The sequence below is a fragment of the Electrona antarctica genome (genome assembly GCF_951216825.1).
Source record: "Electrona antarctica genome assembly, chromosome: 7".
Lineage (NCBI taxonomy): Eukaryota > Metazoa > Chordata > Actinopteri > Myctophiformes > Myctophidae > Electrona > Electrona antarctica.
The window spans coordinates 21,043,345-21,063,592 of NC_136812.1; the positions used below are offsets into that span (position 1 = coordinate 21,043,345).

The 20,248-nt window shown below is 42.3% G+C and overlaps 1 protein-coding gene across 1 annotated transcript; it reads left to right on the forward strand.

Moving 5' to 3' along the window:
• Nucleotides 1–2,343: 2,343 nt before the first annotated feature.
• Nucleotides 2,344–9,762, forward strand: LOC306926156 (uncharacterized protein; the record flags this gene model as incomplete). The annotated part of the gene is made up of 9 exons (XM_079505416.1): nt 2,344–2,409; nt 3,888–3,975; nt 4,377–4,530; nt 4,982–5,072; nt 5,189–5,305; nt 5,502–5,577; nt 5,709–5,967; nt 6,525–6,684; nt 9,667–9,762. 9 exons carry the CDS (start codon nt 2,344–2,346, stop codon nt 9,760–9,762), a joined length of 1,107 nt encoding a protein of 368 aa, XP_079361542.1.
• Nucleotides 9,763–20,248: the final 10,486 nt, after the last annotated feature.

Sequence of the window (20,248 nt, forward strand, 5' to 3'; positions counted from 1 at the left end):
TAACATCATCATAGTTACAGTGCCCTAGTATTTCGTGCCATGTTTGCAAATCAAAACACCCTTTAACTTGGTCATCACATTTCACATCATCTTTTACAGTGTGCAAATAATAAAGTATCGTGCACGTGAATGTGAAATTTCGTACCGTCTGTGTGTATCAGGACGTTCTTCCCCTCCTTGAAGATCACCGTCGCTCCGCTGGCAGTCGCCGCTTTCACCGACAAAATGTCTTGTGGGTAAGAGGGAATGTACAACGCCCGTTTCAGCGTAGTCTTGAGATGGCGGCCACGGCTGTCCATCAGAGATACCACTGCATCCCCTCGGCGTTCTGCTACGCCTTTGCATCTTGTGCCATCAGCCAGCTCAACACAGTGCGACTCGGCCTGGAAGTTTTCATCGAACCGCTTGAACTTGTCAAGGTCTGTCACAATATGCGTGGTTGCCCCGCAGTCAACCATCAGGCCTCTCGCGTCAACACCCCGGCTGGAACTCCGCTGCCGTCCCTTCTCGCACCCGGAACACGTACTCCTCCTCGTCAGTCCTGTCGCCTCCTCGGAAACCTTCCGTGCATCGTCTCGGCGCTGTCTCCTGCAGGTCGTGTCTTGGTGGGTGGTGCTCCTGCAGTGTTTACACCACAGTTTGCGTCGGCATGTGCGGGCCAGGTGCCCCTTCAGGCCGCACCTGTAGCACACCACATCTGCTGTCCGTTCACCTCATAGAGTATATATATAAGGTTCACCTGGACCTGCTTCTCTGCCTCTCGATGGTCGTTGTTGCGCCCGCGCCGCCATCACGTTGTCCTCGGCGTGCATCGTCTCCGTGTCCTCGTAGCTCCTTAATTTCGTCTTGAATTCAGCAAATGGTAATGGCTCATCTGCTTGCGAGATATGAATGGCAAATTAAGAGCACTTAACACAAACAGTCCCGGTGTGAAAGCAAAATATTTTAATGTCAATGTATACTTACTTCATTTGTTCTATTGTTCTGCGGGAGTAGACTACTAGGGACCTTAAAAAAAGTGCAAAAGGTATAGTTTATCAAGCTGTAGCCTACCAAAAGTAGAAAGTACTCATTATGCAGAATGAGTGTATTTATAGATGCATTTATACTTTTCTTATTAAAGTAGCATCGACTGCCGGCGTCACAACGGCGTGTTCATAGATGTACATTTGTCTAGTTTAGCTAATATGGCTAATGGTAGCCTCTCGATGGTCGTTGTTGCGCCCGCGCCGCCATCACGTTGTCCTCGGCGTCTGGGGCCTCGTAGCTCCTTAATTTCGTCTTGAATTCAGCAAATGGTAATGGCTCATCTGCTTGCGAGATATGAATGGCAAATTAAGAGCACTTAACACAAACAGTCCCGGTGTGAAAGCAAAATATTTTAATGTCAATGTATACTTACTTCATTTGTTCTATTGTTCTGCGGGAGTAGACTACTAGGGACCTTAAAAAAAGTGCAAAAGGTATAGTTTATCAAGCTGTAGCCTACCAAAAGTAGAAAGTACTCATTATGCAGAATGAGTGTATTTATAGATGCATTTATACTTTTCTTATTAAAGTAGCATCGACTGCCGGCGTCACAACGGCGTGTTCATAGATGTACATTTGTCTAGTTTAGCTAATATGGCTAATGGTAGCCAATTGTCTTTCTAAAACGAGCTACATAGTTGACGGCAAATTATGTTTCTTTTCAAATGCTACTGTTCTCCCTGTCCGAGTACGACACGTACAGGCATTTATCGTTTACATATTCAATTTAACAACTGTAATCCCAATTTACCTTTTAGTTTGTAAGTTTTTTTTAAATATTTATTAACAGAAGAGAAGTTCAGCGGCAGACCTCAATGGACATCCAAGAAGAACTCAAATTGCCGCGTATAAGGGTCACATGTAGACCAGATCTGAAAGCAATCAACGCGCCACAACGCACTCTACCTTTGTAGCTTATAGATATTCTTTAAGATGACAGCTACGGGGAATCCATTAGGACAAATGTATTTGGCCTCGCGCGAAACTGGTCTGGTAACACAAGTACGGGACTAAACACTTAAGGTAAACATTCAGGTTAAACCCTACTCTTTAATTATATATAGTAAACATAGTTGGTATTTCATTTCAATATTTGTTTTGTCCATGTTACGCTGGAAATTCCACTCAGAAGGGTTCTAATGGCCACCAACGAATTACATGTATGCGCAAATCAAAATCCTTCAGAGCGCTGCCACTGGCGTGCCGTCACACTAGGTTACGCTTCTTCACCTCCCAATAGAAGACAGTGTAGTTTGACTAGCGCGGACTTCAAGATGGATGCTCAACAAGAGGATGGATTCAACAACAGAGACTATGACGGACCTGTACCCGTATAACTTCGAGCCTAGCGTCAGACAACCTCGGGACGCTGCGGTCGAGGTGAGAGTACCCCGTTATCGCCAGGAGATGGAGGCATGGGCTGCAAGGTGCAAGCAACCACTGGCGAGTTGGAACGACAGATTGGTAAATCCACCATTGTATGAAACTCCCGTCATTACAGCCTATCTACGTGGCTGCCATGAAATAATACTTTTACAACATTGCTACCCCCAGGGGTCCTTGAGGGAGTTCCAGGGGGTCCCCAGCTAAATTATAGTTTGGAACCAAATGGACCCCTATGGGTCTGTAAACTTGTACAAATGGAACCAAAACTCCCTCAGGGGTCCTTGAGGGAGTTCCAGGGGGTCCTCAGCTAAATTATAGTTTGGAACCAAATGGACCCTTATGGGTCTGTAACTCGATCAGAGTGTACAAATGGCACCAATTCCATTTGTACAACATTGATTTTACAATATGAATTGGGATCTTAGAGATAGAAATGCCATTAAATGGGGGTCCGTAGACTAATGCATGTCAAACTGGGGGTCCTTGAAATTAAACTGGTTGAGAATCACTGCTAGAGCTGTAAAAATGTTCTCTTATGGGGGTCCCTGGCATATGTTTTCAAATGGGGGTCTGCATGCTAATTAATGTCAATTTGGGGGTCCTTGACATGAAAAGGTTTGGGAACCACTGGGCTATGTGATATCCTATCTGTACAGTTAGTATCATGCAAAGTATGTGAACTATTTGCAGTCTCGTGCAAAATGTTACTAATTGTTGGGTCCCTGAACATTTACAATTCATGTCAAAGTTTGTTTCACTTCTAATTTGTAGATAATGGTCTATAGAACAGTTTTGGTTCAAGTGTCAAGAAACAAGATTGAAGAAAAATATATATTTTTCAAAATGGCCAAAATCGTGTCTGTCTTTTCCCATAATTGCTGTGTAGTAATTTGTATTGCTATATTTACTGTAGTCTCATTTTGTGAAATATCATAAGATTTACTCCAATAAGTTTTTTTTGTTTTAATAGATTACTCATTCATAATAACAGACATGCATATGCGCCAACATCAACATTCTAGGTTCAATAGGATAGTTGTTTGGTGTAATGATGATAGTTAGGTGTAATTTGAAGTAATTCGATGTCATCAGCCATCTTTATTTGTTTCCATGCCAGAATATCAACATCAATATTTGAACTCCAGTTGATACCTCACACAGTATTGACTTGATATAGCAATACAGAATTACAGAGCAATTGGGGGGAAAACAAAAAAATAGACATACATGGAACCCCAACTTTCTGTGTTTGTGTAAAAACAAACATTGAAGACAAAAGTGAAGACGCAAAAGTGAGGACACAAATTGTGATTGACTGATCACCCCATAGCAATGATTTGATTGGCTGAGCAAAGTACATATTGAAGAAAAAAGTGAGGGCAGGAAAGTGAAGACGGAAAAGTGAGGACTCAAATTGTGATTGATGTCTGATGATAAGAGCGTCCCTCACTTTTCTTATTGTTTTACAACAGACGCTTCAAAGCCTCTGTGCAACTCCTGACGTGCCAGAGGAGCCTATGATGCAGGAGGAGGAAGATGATCAGGAGGAGGAAGATGCAGGTCAGTCATCTACTGCTGAACCCTCTCTTCCACCCTCTGAGGAATCTGCAGCACACAAGGCAACTCAGTACATCTTCCGGAGACCACACCGTTCTTTGGGTAGGTTACAGGCGTCCAGGTAATCCCCCAACTGCTGTCCTTAGGAAAACAGGCAGCCCCCAAAATGGTGTCGGTTGAAACGCAGACCGACATTTCAAGTTTTGTGGGTACAAAGACGGAAGGGGGCATTTTTGAAAATCCAACAGGTAAGATAGTTTTGTCCTGCACCTGTAGAAAGTTACATGTTTTTTTCCTTCTTCAAAAACCTGTTTTCTCACTTTATTCCTCAGCCATAAGAGTACAGCAAACACTGATCATTTGAATATATTCCCCTAGGTCTGTTCAGCATGTGGGTTCAAGAGGCTTTGGCAAAACCAGCCAATGCTGCACAGAAATATGCCTGCATGCAACCTGCACCATTCCCACCATCATCCAGGCCTGGCAGAGCCAGCAAGCCAGTATCTTCAGTGAGTTGAAGGAGATGGACGGAGGCTTGATTTTGGCTGGAGACTGCAGGTTGGTTAGCATGCTCATTGTAATATTCATCATTAAAGTACATCAGGGAGAAACAATTTGATAAGGTTTGGCTGCCCCTTGTCCATTACTTGAGTAGAAACAATTCATAGACAGGATACCACTGATGTGGTTGACTGTACGACATTTTCTTTCAGATGTTTTCCATTTTTCAAATTACCATTTTATTCTATAGTATGCGGTGTCACTGAGCAGTATGGGTGGGAGGGTTGAGGGTTTTCTTTCTCTTTTTTGTCCTTGTATTTTTTCTTTCATTTTGTTTTCTATAAAAGAACAATGTAATTCATATCACAATGTTTTATCTACAACAATTTATAATCTGTTCTCAATAAAAACCTATTTGACCAAAAAAAAAAGAGTACATCATTTTGGAATGTATCCATCATTTGAAAGCATGACAACAGGTTTTGCTCTTGTCTTGTGCTTTTTACAGATCGGACAGTCCAGGGCACTGTGCAAAGTATGGCACATACTCCCTTATTGGTGACCGGCTGAATAAAGTAGTTGACCTTCAGCTTGTGCAGGTCTGATGTAATTCATGCCTCATGTTTTTAATACTTTCTGCCATATCTATGTGGCTATATTCTTCCTTCTTCAGCATTTTGTTTAGGTTTGTTTTTTTTGTCTGATTGTGCTCCAGAGTTCAGAAGTTCGCAACAGCAACTGGTGTGAGATAGAGGGCTTGCAACGCAGCATCAAGTTTCTGAAGGAACACGACTTGAAAGTTGCAGTCCTTGTCACAGACAGAAACCGACAGGTACAAGACACACACACACACACACACACACACACACACACACACACACACACACACACACACACACACACACACACACACACACACACATACATTGTTTGATGATACATATTTGAATGTGAATTCATTTAAAGCTAGAGGGTTAGTTAACTAATAGATTCTGCCATGTATCTGTATAATTCATTCTATTCTGCAGGTAGCAAAATGGGTGAGAGATGAGCTGTGCAAGGAAGGAACTCAACACTTCTTTGACATCTGGCATATTGGCAAATGTAAGAAATGTAATTTGTCCTTGAAAATGCATATATCTACAAGGAAGTCAAGAGAAAACATTGCATCAGATTACAGTAGTTCATGGAAATATTGTCTGTCTGTCTGTCTGTCTGTCTGTCTGTCTCAACAGCCCTAAATAAGCAGTTGGATGCCCTATCCAGAGAGCATGGCTGTGAGGAGGTGAGGCTTTGGAAGCCTTCCTTGGTGAACCACCTGTACTGGACTGCTGCTTCTACTCCCAGTGGCAATGCAGACATGATGGAGGCAAAGTGGACGAGCCTTGTCAATCATGTACAAGATATACATGTGCATGATGACTCCTGCATTCCCTGTCTGTCAGCATGGCGACTTGGAAGGAGAGGACAGAAACAAGGAGTGGCTCGAGCCAGGTATTTTATCGCCAACAAATGTACACAAATTCACGTTTTCGTGATGTTTGTTAGTTGGTGGTCTGAATAACCTTTTCAAAACCTTGTACAAAAAGCATATGATCAGGAAGAGATTGAAACATCGGTTGACGTGATGTTTGTGTGCAGGTTCAACAGCAGCTGTTAAACTGGAAGATCTTGTCACTAAAAAAATGTTCATCAAGGATGTACGGCAGCTATCACCCAACAACCAAACCTACTCACTCGAGGCGTTCCACTCTTTGATGCTGAAGTTCTGCCCTAAGCATACAGGCTTCTCGTATCTTGGAATGCATAGCAGGTACAGTCTGGCTATCAAGGGCCAGTGTTCTAATAGAATTAGATTTTGGCAGCAAATACTGAATGTGAAATTACATTATATTGAAATTGCAGGATGATAAAGTAAATGTATTATGAATGAAGAGGGTGCGACGACTCTTTTATTCTACAGTGTTTATTTTGGCTGGCACCTTGCAAGGACTGGTAACGGTTTTCATCCTCATTTGACATTAATAATTATAATATGCTCCTTTCCGTAGGCTCCTGTTAGCAGCTATGCATTACAACCACAACGGGAACAGAACGCAGGCCACTACAGCTGATGGCGCGCCACGCCACTCAGTGGCCTACCCTAGGTTCCGTAAAGGGGAACCTGTTGCCTCATTATCGGATATCGTTGCCATTCTGGAGTTTGCAGAGGTCTGTAGACTGTACATCTCAATCCATGCATTGCTGAGACAACTGCAGTTAGGAAGCTTACATACTTGTGCACATTTACAGGCCAAAAACTCATGGATTACATCTGGTGCAGGGGCTGTGTGTGCATCCACTGAATTGCTAACTGTCCACCATCAACAGTTGTCCAAACACTAGCATGTCTGAGAGGTCATTTTGACCGTTTTTTAGAGATTTTGAAGTTTATTATCTTTGCCCATGAAGCTTTCAGAAGGTTCCCCTTCCATGACCATCATCATCCATCATCATTCTATCATCTCAGAAATGTTTGACATCTGAAACATTTTCTAAATATGAATTTAAGCACATGCTACTTCTGTCTGATTTTACTTCAGACATGCTAGTGTTTTAAACAGGCACATTTTCCCATTGGGAAAATGCAAAAACTCACATAGTATTTTTTCTCTGAAACTTTAAGGGCTAAAGTTACAACACTTGGAGGGGTGGTTCATAATAATTTCAAAAATGAATTACAATAGAATTACATCAGCCGTCCTCATGGTGGCGCTATAACAGCCCACATTACGTTTCGCCCTATAACTCTTGAACCGTAGGTCATCAAATAAAAATCTCCTTTCCCCTGTGTAACCAGGTGGACTTTAATGCAGTTTCTCTCATTTCCCCTATGGTGTGTTTGTCACTGACACTAATGATTGTGTCATTGAGTGCAGGTGCAAGTGGCTCCAGACCAGCCAATCATGATGCAGTACTCTTTTCAAAAGCAGGAAATCCTAGTGCAATGGCAGATCTGACTGATTCTCCACAGGCGAGCAGAGTGGTTCTCAGTGCTACCATGGTATGGTATTTTAATGTCTTTTAATTAAGTTTATCCAATTGGTTACAATGCAAGTTTGGGCCAGTAGCTGTGAGGCAGCTTTCTGCCAGAGGTGCGCTTCCACTCTGCTTGCCCTGTGTTAAGGTGTATTATGTGCACATAATGTTGTTGTTTCCTGTGATGTATGTATTTTATTTTGTAGTTTTCAACCCACTGTAAGGCTTGAGCTCCTTCAATGTTTGCATGTTTAGACATTAAGAGTAGTTAAACTAATTGTGTGTTTTTGTTGCAGTGAAACTAACCTACTTGAGTTGATACTCCTTTTGATGTGATGTGCCTTAACTGCTCATGATGTATGGAGAAGAAATGTGTTCTGCCATTTTGTATTAAGCCATGGTGCTATTTATAACTAAGTTAATGTGAAATAAATGTCAACCTTTTGTAAACTCTGTCTTCACTCAGCTCCTCCTCATCCCAGTTTCTTAAGCTCTGTTTTACGAACCTGTTTAAGCCTTAATTGGTTGTTGGTGCAATTCCAACTGGCGTAGTCTGTAGTGTTAAATGCATTTTAGTAACTCCTATTTCGGCCATCTGGTTACACCTGGATTCCTTGGCTCATGACGCTCATCTCCCCATAGACCACTACCTCACAACTAGGTTATTCAAATATGATCATCTGGCCATCATTGTTAGTGCAGGCACCCTCACATCCCCATATTTCACCATGCTGTCTCACTGGCAGCCTCTGATGGACAGCTCACTACTTATTGTCAATGACAGTTGCTTGCCATCACCACTTACACATTAACCAATGACAGTCTGGGTGTGTCCCAAACCCTCACCCAGTTCACAGCCCTCACTTACAGTCGTCAACAGCTCCAGCCCCAGGCAGCCATGCGTTATTGACAAATGTACACATTGGTTCTGTATGTACTTTCTTTGCCATGTGTTGATTATTCTGAGCTACATATCTGATTTACAATATCTAACTTGGTTACACCGTTTAACAGCTTGTTATTCTCCTCTGGTTTTGGTAGAACGATCATGCTGTGTAAAATACACTACATTATTAATCTAATTAATAATTAAACATAATAGCCTATAATATAAACATAATAATAATTATATATTATAATTAATATATAATATTAATCCAATACTCCTGGATGTCAGACAAACAAAATTATACCACATATGTCTTGTCCCTTTTAGTGGCAACGATATTTCATCCGGCCCAATAGTCCATGGGCTAGAGGCCTATTTCTGGGATATCAGTACCACTAAAAGGGACAAAGGTTGCATATGATTTTTGCATTGCTACATGTCTGTAGTTTATGAAATGATATGATAGCAATCTTAAAATGGCAACTGATTGCTTGTTTTCAGCCCTAGTTATATCGGGTATCTGATGAAAGAAATTGGTACATAGTGAATGGCATAACTTGGCAACTAATGGGCCGATTTGGATGATTCTGCTATCAAAGTATAGGTTTTCTGGGGTGCTGAGATGACTGAAGCAATTCAAGTTCGGTCAAAGGTCGAATGTCAAGGTAATTTTCAATCCAAAATGTTAACAAAACTGGCATATCTTGGCCTAAATTTTTATGTTGATCTTGATCTCAATAATACGTAAAAAAAAAAAAAAAGTAGTATAGTTTTCGTTTTTTATTATCAAGATAATAATTACATCAGTCTCATTTACTGCCAAATGTAAGATTAGCCCAGGTTGTTAACCGGAAATTAGCAAATGGCTAACCTGTGATCTCTTTATAATTCACCCGAAACGTAACCCCAAGCTAATCAGATGCTAATAATTTCGGAGACCTTTCTGAATTCATATAACTAAATATTCTGTGGGTCTTGAAAGATTATAGTAAAAATTATGGCAGTGTGTGCAGACCTTTCTAGAGAAACAGTTAATGAGTTCATATAACTACGCAATCTCTTCCTCATCAGAACTGTCCTGTTCAACTGTAGGCATTGAGTCTTCCTCAGGTCCTTGGTTGTACAGTTCTGGAGTTTGCAGAGGTTTGTACATTTCAACCCACTCAGACAACTGCAGTTAGGAAGCTTGCATAGACCTGCACATTTACAAGCCAAAAACTCAAGGACTACATTTGGTAAAGGGGATGTGCACATCCAGTGAATTGCTAACTGTCCACCATCAACAGTTGTCCATCCACTCTGTATGGGATCTGGTGCAGAGTCTGCAGAGAGCATCTCCATATTCGAGTCTGGTAATTGGCACGGAGGGCATGGAGAAATAGACATTCTCTATGTTGAGAGTTGACTGGAATCAGCCTCCCCTCTCCTGGCACAGAAAATCTGGTAGCGGATCTTGTTCACGTCACTGGAGGTGGTCCCAGACAGGTACCAGCTACAAGTGAACTGCTGCAGTTGGTCAAAGAGCTCTGTTGAAACATCCCAACACTGGACAAGTTGTTTGAATGTCTCCAGAAATTCTGGGGTTTTCTTCAATAATCTCAGTGCATTCAGTTTTCCACAACCACTCACAGTGTCACATCCTGTAAATGGGTGTAGCGCAACCACTCTCACAGAGGTTTTCTCCCAAAGCAAGGCCTAGCTTGTCTATGTCCACAAACCATGTGTGGTTTTGTGTACCACACTTCTGATAGATAGGACAAGGGATGTGTTTTTGGAAGGCTAAATAGAGAACCATTAAATCAGTATCTCCAGAAGTAACATAATACTGTGTGTGTGTGTGTGTGTGTGTGTGTTATCTCTGTGTGATCCTCATTTACATGCTTATTTCATGGTTTCCTGAGTTGAGTGCTGGGGTACAACCTTGAGTTTGAGAGTTCCTGACTCTTCAAAGTAATGTCTAAAAGGTTTCTACATCCTCATAAACTTGGAAAATGAGGTATCACGCATGATTCTATTATGTTTTAAGATGTACCCCGTTTCAGAAAGACAGCCATTGTGGATTTGCCCGGTATGGCTACCAGAAGTATAATTCAGCATGTCTGTTGTTATATGATTGTGGTCATGTCCATTCATCGTACAAACATCAGAAATGTGCAAACATTTGAATACTTTGAGTTTAGAATTATGTGGTTTTGCATAATCACAGTATACCACTAAAATGGTATTCAGCTGCACTTCTGAAACTGCTATCACACATTTTCTCACTCCTGGATGTCAGACGAACAAAATGATACCACACATGTCTTGTCCCTTTTAGTGGTACCGACATCTCATTCGGCCCATGGACTACAAGGACTAGTTGTCCGTCACAATAAATGTTTTCTTCAACTCAGTCTGTCTTGCGTTTGGTTTCCCCTATTGATACGGTAACTAACAGATTATATACTGGTGTTGTGGAACTACTCTTTAGGTAAGCACCTTGACATAAATGGAACTTCTCAATATCTGACATGTACTTTACAATTTGACAAGAAGAAAATATTCAATGTTGGCTATACACTACACAATACACATGACTGTTTTACGGATGGGGGTCGGCAGCCAATTACATATATTCTTTGGGTTCCTTGACATGAAAATGTTTGAGAACAACTGACATAGAAACACAGGTTTTTCAGAAAACCAAATGTTTTGCATTTAAACAAGAAAAACATGAATACTGTCAATTAAATTAAATCATTTTAATCATGTTCAACGTCCAAGTCTGGCCATAAAAAGCCCCGGTAGGTTCCAGATTCTTCTGGAAACTGGTTCCTTATGGTGTGGACAACACAGGCAGGTAAGAACTTCCTATTGTGCCGACCAAGCTTGCCATAAGCCCAGCGGGTCATCTGCCGGTATGCTGTGTAACGGTATTGGCTGTAAGAGAGAGATAGATTCTGCTTTATTAATTCGGCAAGGGTACATTCAGGTGTCATAGCACGGCAGTAGTCATGTTCATTTCATATTGTACAACTTACTCAAATGTGCTGAGGTTGAGTGGCCCATGTTCCTGGCGGAAGGCAAGATGCAATATGCAACACAAAGGGATTTAGACAGCAGCCTTCAAATCCAGGGTGTTGTGTGAGGTGAGAGATGTCGGGTCTGTGCTGTAAGTCCTCCACCAACTTCCAGAACGGCTCTCTCTCTGCAGCACACACTTTCGAGAGCTGAGGTCATAGGCCCGCACTTTCCACAGGTGCACCTGAATTCAAACAAAGACAGAAAAAATAAAATGTCACCTCACTGCACAAGTTTGATCTACTGCAGTAGACCTACTGTGCAGGACACAAAAATAAAATCAGATCAAACTGGGGGTCCTTGAAATGAAAAGAGGCTGAGAAACCATGTACAACCCAGATTCGGCACAAACAAGGGACTAAATTATTTTCGCTCCTATGCCACCAAAATGTGGAATGACCAACAGTCATTAAGACATGCGAATCCCTTGACTCCTTCAAAACCGCTCTCAAATGACACCTATGGACGGCTGCAATTCGAAACTGGCCCCCTTTTTCCCCTTACTGTATATGTTTCTTTTCCATTTTTACCTCCCTTATGATGAATTCCTGTTCTGTTCTTTGACTATATATAGAAGTGTCTATTTGTACGTCTCTAAATGTTTTGATGAATTGAACAAGGTGGACCCTCTTGTAAACAAGTGTAATGCTTAATTGGGTTGTCCACTCACAGTTAAGTCTTTGTATTGAGTTTGTGCTTGAAATGTACTGTTAATAAATATTTCAATCAGAATCACAGTTATTTTTAGGCTATATAGCCCAGTGGGTCCCAAAGTTTTTCATGTCAAGGACCCTCAAATTGGCACATATTAGCCTGTGGACCCCCATTTGAAAAGGTATGCCATAAAGGGACCCTCATAAGAGCAGATTTTTACGGCTCTAGCAGTGATTCTCAACCCGTTTAATTTCTCAACCCAGTTTGACATGCATTAGTCTACAGACCCCCATTGGGTCATGGCATTTCTATCTAAGATCCCAATTCATATTGTAAAATCAATGTTGTACAAATGGAATTGGTGCCATTTGTACACTCTGATCGAGTTACAGACCCATAAGGGTCCATTTGGTTCCAAACTATCATTTAGCTGAGGACCCCCTCCCCCTGGAACTCCCTCAAGGACCCCTGAGGGAGTTTTGGTTCCATTTGTACAAGTTACAGACTCATAGGGGTCCATTTGGTTCCAAACTATCATTTAGCTGGGGACCCCCTGGAACTCCCTCAAGGACCCCTGGGGGTAGCAATGTTGTAAAAGTATTATTTCATGGCAGCCACGTAGATAGGCTGTAATGACGGGAGTTTCATACAATGGTGGACTTACCAATCTTTCGTTCCAACTCGCCAGTGGTTGCTTGCAGCCCATGCTTCCATCTCCTGAGTGGAATTTCCAGCGTAACATGGACAAAACAAATATTGAAATGAAATACCAACTATGTTTACTATATATAATTAAAGAGTAGGGTTTAACCTGAATGTTTAGTCCCGTACTTGTGCGAGCCTACACTACCATGCAGACCAGTCCAGTTTCGCGCGCCAAATACATTTGTCCTAATGGATTCCCCGTAGCTGTCATCTTAAAGAACAGATCTATAAGCTACAAATGTAGTGCTTTGTGGCGCGTTGATTGCTTTCAGATCTGGTCTACATCTGATCTACATGTGACCTGTATACGCGGCAATTTGAGTTCTTCTTGGATGTCCATTGAGGTCTGCCGCTGAACTTCTCTTCTGTTAATAAATATTTAAAAGAACTTACAAACTAAAAGGTAAATTGGGATTATAGTTGTTAAATTGAATATGTAAACGATAAATGCCTGCACGTGTCGTACTCGGACATAAAACAGGGAGAACAGTAGCATTTGAAAAGAAACATAATTTGCTGTCAACTATGTAGCTCGTTTTAGAAAGACAATTGGCTACCATTTTAGCCATATTAGCTAAACTATAGACAAATGTACAATCTATGAACACGCCGTTGTGACGCCGGCAGTCGATGCTACTTTAATAAAAAAAGTATAAATGCATCTATAAATACACTCTGTCATTCTGCATAATGAGTACTTTCTACTTTTGGTAGGCTACAGCTTGATAAACTATACCTTTTGCACTTTTTTTAAGGTCCCGAGTAGTCTACTCCCGCAGAACAATGGGCGAACAAGAAATGGGCGACGTAAGTATACATTGACATTAAAATATTTTGATTTCACACCGGGACTGTTTGGTTTATTGTTTATTACGGATCCCCGGGTATGTAATAAACAATAAACCAAACAGTCAACAATGAGTGAAGACTCCTCACTACAGTGAAGAGTGAAGACCATGCTCTTCCTGGGCTGGGGTTCCACGTGCGGTTCGTTAAGGCCTGGGTGTGTGAATTCGGACTTTATAGAGCAGTGGTTCCCAAACATTTCCATGTCAAGGACGGTAAGGACCCCGAAAATTGACACTAATTAGCCTGTGGATCCCTTTTGAAATGACATGCCACAGACCCCCATAAGAGAAGATTTTTACGGCTCTAGCAGTGATTCTCAACCTGTTTAATTTCAAGGACCCCCAGTTTGACATGCATTATATCCAAGATATATCCAATACTTCATACCGGACATGTTTGGTTCGTTTAAGGTGAGACATGGTAGGTGAATAGGGAAAAAAGTTAACTAATAGCTATCACAATGAAACTTCTCCAGTTGATTACTTATATTAAAACTAAGACTTTTTGTATTACAAGTTTTCTGAAATTATATGTTTAAATATGCAAATTAGGCATTATATGTGCTAATTTGCATACATTTCGGGACGATAAATCTGAAGATCGGATAAAGCCAGGTTCAAAATGATTGTTTCATTTTGTTGACATATTAGAGACAAAGAAAATTACAGAAGGGATTTTAGATATCTCTAATTATCACTCCACAAATCAGAAAATAGTGTCAACAGGCATAAAAAACCCAATTTTCGGCATGTTTTTAGGTATAAAATGTGATGTAAATCAGGCTGTGAATGATATATCAACAAACCCATCTGTAAATATCTGCAGAATATAGTTATGAATAAGACTGGCAACCCACTGACAAGTTCCAACCCACTGACAAGTTCCAACCTACTGACACACCCACTTATATCGTCTTGGTTCACAAAGCGCTGCGTGCAATTACAAAGCTGAACCACCGTTTTGTGGTTCACATTGGGAACGAACGTTTATGGTTCGGAACCAACTCATTTTCAGTGGAAACACTCTGAACTGGTTCAATATTTGGTGGGAAGAAAGAACCGAACCGGTTCAACCCCGGTGGAAAAAGGGCCTGAGAGTGTACACATTTGGTTTCATTTGTACACTCAGAGTTACAGACCCATAAGGGTCCATTTGGTTCCAAACTATCATTTAGCTGAGGACCCCCTGGAACTCCCTCAAAGGCCCCTGGGGGTCCCCGGATCCCACTTTGGGAACCACTGTTATAGAGGACCAAGTTTGTGACGATAAATACATGTTTTGACTGTCATGGGACCAAGAAAAAAAACAAAACAGGGGTCTGGTAACATGGACCCCACGTGGGCATGGTGGTTGTACTGGGGTGACACCAGGCAGAGGGACCAGGGGAATGGACTAGGGCTGAGCAGGTAACATCAGGTGGGCGACCTGGAGGATGGGAGGGGGAAGAACAGGCGACCTCGGGGGCAGAGGCAGGGATGACCTCAGGGGGGCGGCCGGGAGGTCGAGACGAGGCAAGGCTTGTGTCATCTGGCGGGCGGCCAGGAGGCCGCGATGAAGTACAGGAGACGCCTTCTGGAGGTCGGCCAGGAGGCCAAGGCGAGGCGGAGGACCTTGGAAGCGGCATGGGAGGCAGGGCTGCAGACACGGGAGGCGGGGCTGCAGAGACGGGAGGCGGGGCTGCAGTCATGGGAGGCGCGCAGGCCAGTGCAGGCGGGGCTGCAGACACGGGAGATGGGGCTGCAGGCGGGGCTGCAGACACGGGAGATGGGGCTGCAGACAAAGGAGATGGGGCTGCAGGCAGGGCTGCAGACACGGGTGGCGGGGCTGCAGTCTCAGACAGCTGAAGGAAGCAGCTGAACAGAAATCCAATGCGCAGGGCTTCCATGACCTCAGGCAGACACTGGTTACCAGTGGGGATGACTGACAAGGGCTCTGGCAGGTCGTCGGCCAATAGGACTGCTGAGGGTGCAGAGGGCGCAGGCCGGTCATATAAGGAGATGGCTGGCAAGGGCTCTGGCAGGTCAACAGCGGATAGAGCCGGCGAGGGTGCAGAGGGCGCAGGCAGGTCCCCAACGGCGACGGCAGGCTGGGAGGGCTTGTGGATGCTGGGCAACATGGTGCTGGGAAGTAGAGTGCCGGGCAGCGGATTGCTGGGCTGGCTGGGACTCTGGGGGGCTGGTGACGAAGTGGGCTGAACTTGAAGAGCAGGGGAGACTGGAGGAACCTCTTCAGTAGGTAACTGAGGGAAAGGTGCACCCCTACTCTGAAAAATGCCACGTATTGGGCAAATTCACGATCCTGCCTCCAGTATTTAGCCAGTTGATCAATGAACTGTGGTTCTTCATAAAAGACATCCTTTGTTACTCCAAAGTCTTGATATGAAAAAGGTAGAGCCGCCATGGTGGACGGCCTTGGCAGCTTGTTCGAAACAGGCAAATTCAAAAAACTAAAATCAAAAAATCAAACCTCTGTCCGCTGGGTCCAGGCTGGTCAGATCATTCTGTCACAGTATGAGGCAGGAGGTTTTCGGACCCAAGTGCAGGACAGAGGCAGAGAGGCAAAGTAGTGGAAGTGTAGGACGTTTATTTCCAAAATTCAGGAACACGAAGAGAACAGGAACTAGGAATACACTGGGAGTTCACTAGGAGCAAAAACACTAGTGACAAAAAACAATGATCTGACAAAGGAAATGAAAAACCAGGGGAGTATAAATACAAAGACAGGTGAATTCAACAGATAATCAACACAATGATTGGCTAAAAGACTACCAAGACAAGGTGGAAACACTAGGGTAATCATGGTACTGGTGAGACAACACAGGTAACAACAAGCAACAGAGGAAACCAAGGGATCAAAAATACTACAAAACAAAAGCACAACAGAAAATGTCACAGATCGTGACAGGTCCTCCATATCTGCATTGGCCAGGATGGAGACACATTGTATAGAGCTTATAGGGTGCTGGCGCTGCTCACAGGACAGAAACCTGTCTACTCAAAGGGTAGGTATTTGAGATTATACTTAAACGTTTTGACGTTTTGGTCTGGTTGGCCCAGAAAACTTGACATTCAAATGCCTACATGGTTTCATGTTGGAATGGTCGTAAATGTCTGTACGCTGAAAATTTGAGCGTTAAACAGCGTTGTGAATCTGGCCCATGGTGTCTGTAATGAGTGTACAAATGGAACCAAAAGGAACCTTTATTTGTGTATAGGCCTGTACAGTGTGTCATTCACAAAGTAGAATAGATCATCAATCATCAATTTTATCCTATTTTTTTTATACTCCTCCCCCTGCAGCCCGCAAAGCTGGATCCTTTGGTGTCCGCAGGAATGTGAGGATTGGTGTCTACTGTACCGTCCGTGACACTGAAGTGATAGACAGCGTCCTGGGTATCTTTCTCCGTGACGTGAGGATGCTCTAAATACCTTAATATTTGTCTAGTGCCTAATGCTGTGCACATTAGTGGATTTAGAAAACAACCGATCTAGTGAGGTTCTGATCAGTATCAAATTGGGAATGCTCCCTGCGATTTTCAGTGGTGGCGAATCTGACACTGATTGGATGAATTATTCTCTAGTGTGATGGACCAGCTTTGGGCTGGCATATTCTTCTCTTCGTTTAATAGATCATGTACAGTAGTAGACCACTAAAGGCTGAATTACCATTGTTTATGTAACTACGTGCTACCATCAGGTCTAATATGATTTGCCTAGAGTAGTGAGTGATTATAGTTATGCATAGTTATGGTAGTTATGCATAGGCTTTAGCCATCTGCAAAACTAGAAGGCATTGTCATGCATTCATTTTTGAAACGCCATTAGTAATTGTGTTTACTTTATGGTGCAGTGTTTACACTGGAAATGGCTGGAATTTCTCTGTGAGAAGGAGAGGATTATTCTAGAAGATGTATATTATGTGAGATCACAAGAGCAGTAATTTACAGTTCATGTATAATTATGAATAATTCTTGTTTAGCACATTGTCATTAGTTTCCTCTTTTGAAGAGGTGCACAATGCACATGAGCTACATAGTAGACCTGTGTACTTAAGCAGACACATTGGCACACATGGCATAATTCAACCTTTAGTGTCATACACCTCATAAGCGGCAAGTTTAGATCGATCCACAATAGGCTGTTTATATGGCATTTGTGTTTTTGAGTGGTGCAACCACCGTCATATCATCTGGCTGGCTCCTGCACCTCAACACAGAAAAATGGCATTCTCCACTCTATGACACAACCACACCATTAAGGAGCTATGTGTGTCTGTCTGTCCCTGCATTGCTCTTCCTCTAGCAAAAGGAATACAAATTGAAGAGGAAGAACTTCTCAGATACGGGAACCTTTGGATTCGGAACTTCCTTTCCGCTGAACACCTTCGGAATGGACTTCTGCGTGGTGAGTATCTGGAATCTCAAGGGTTGGTTATATTTTTGTGATTATGGAAGATTAATTTGCCCATGAAGGGTTTTCTAATGAATCTTGGTCCTTTGTATTATGTTTGTAAAATGCTAATAGTTATGGGGGTGCCTGATGGAGGGGAAAGGAACTGGTTGGAATAACGTGTTCCTTCCACGCGCTACGTCCAACCAGGGAAACTCCCCCCTGTCAGGTGAAAAGAAGCAGCTTGGACTCCTCATGCATGGAAGGAAGCATCAGGTCAGTCCGCTGCCCCCCCCAGGTTGGCGGAGGGTGTGTAGAGCCCAGGATCACATTAGATAATTGACACAGGGGTGAAAAATGGGTTACAAAATTGTGGGATAAAAATTAATAAATACAAAAATAAAAGAAAGTTATGTGGGTGCATTTGACCTGCTTTACTTGCAGATGGATTGGTGCACTCAGTATAAATGAGCCCTTTGTGAGGTCCTTTTTAACATACACTATTTGACAAAGATAATTTGTTTAGTTCTTGTACCAACAATGAGTTTCAAAGCCGGAATGCCCAAACAAGTTCATGATTGCATTTCTCTAAATGCTCATTCTGGTGTTTTAGGTCCTGGGCAGACCTGGTTTCTGCATTTCTGAGAAAAATCGGAAGAGAGGCCGCATCGGACCGAAGCACCGTATAAGCAAGGCGCAGGCCATAGCTTGGTACATGGCAAAGGTGAGTCTGTGCTAGGCTATCAATACCAAACTATAAAAGATTATTTAACCATCTAATGTCCTCTGAGAATGACAGCTTGGCATGCGCGACAGGCTGCAGCCTTGTAACTAACTTAACTTGTAACTTTTATTTTTGTAGAAGAGGCAAACTAATATTGTTTATACCGTTTGCTTTGATTGCTTAATTGATTAAACACATACATTGTACTATGATTTGATTTGGGTGTGTTCTAAATAAAGTGTTAGTGTTGATTATCATGTATTAATCTAATTATAGTAAACTAATACTATTATACAAAAAAAGATAAAGAATCAAGGGAAAAGAGACCTTACAGTAATAGCAATAATGTTTCAAGCTAACACATCATCATATCATCATCATCATCATACTATAATTAACTTCTGTCTGAATGAATGTCTGTCAGAAACACTGCCGTAGAACACTGCCTGCACCAATCACTCCCACTTTTCACACAGGCATTGACCATAATACTATGGAGGTCTTAACAAAGCCCTTTTTCCAATTTAACAAATTATAAATGAATAATGACTTTATTAGTGAATTAAAATTGCCCCATCTAATTACATGAACAAAGCGCAACCTCACACCTCCGCCCCCTAGCGACACCTGCATCACAGGCCACTGTTCTCGGTGTTACTGCACTGTCAAGCTTCCTCTGCTCCCACCGCAACAGATACGTATGGGAAGCCGTTTAGGCCATAAATGCATAGTCAACTCGCACATACATTTATACTTCTCTTGCACATACATATATATTGGTACTTCACTTGCACATACATGCATATCTCACATACACATACATGCATACTTCACTTGCACATACATACATTTAGGTACTTCACTTGCACATACATATATATTTCATTTACACATACATACATACTTCATTCGCACATATATAAATACTTCACTTGCACATACATACATACTTCATTCGCACATACATACATACTTCATTCGCACATACATACATACTTCATTCACACATATATAAATACTTCACTTGTACATACATACATACTTCACTTGTACATACATACATACTTCATTCGCACATACATACATACTTCACTTGTACATACATACATACTTCATTCGCACATATATAAATACTTCACTTGTACATACATACATACTTCATTCACACATAAATACTTCACTTGCACATACATAGGACTGCATGTATACGTGTGCGTGCGTGCGTGCATGCGTGTGTGTGCGTGCGTGTGTGTCTGTGTGTGTGTGTGTGAGAGTATGAATGTATATGCACAACAGTATTTTTATAACAGGAAGGCAATTCCTTTAACAGGAAGCTCGCAAGATGGTCACATAATTCAGTTAGGACACAATTTTTGCCATAACACCGCCCACGCTGCGACAAGAGTGTCTGTCTGGCTGACCTTTCATTTCTCAACCGTTTTCGACAGGGGTGGGTTCGTTGGAATCGTGTCGCCCCCCTGGGGGCGT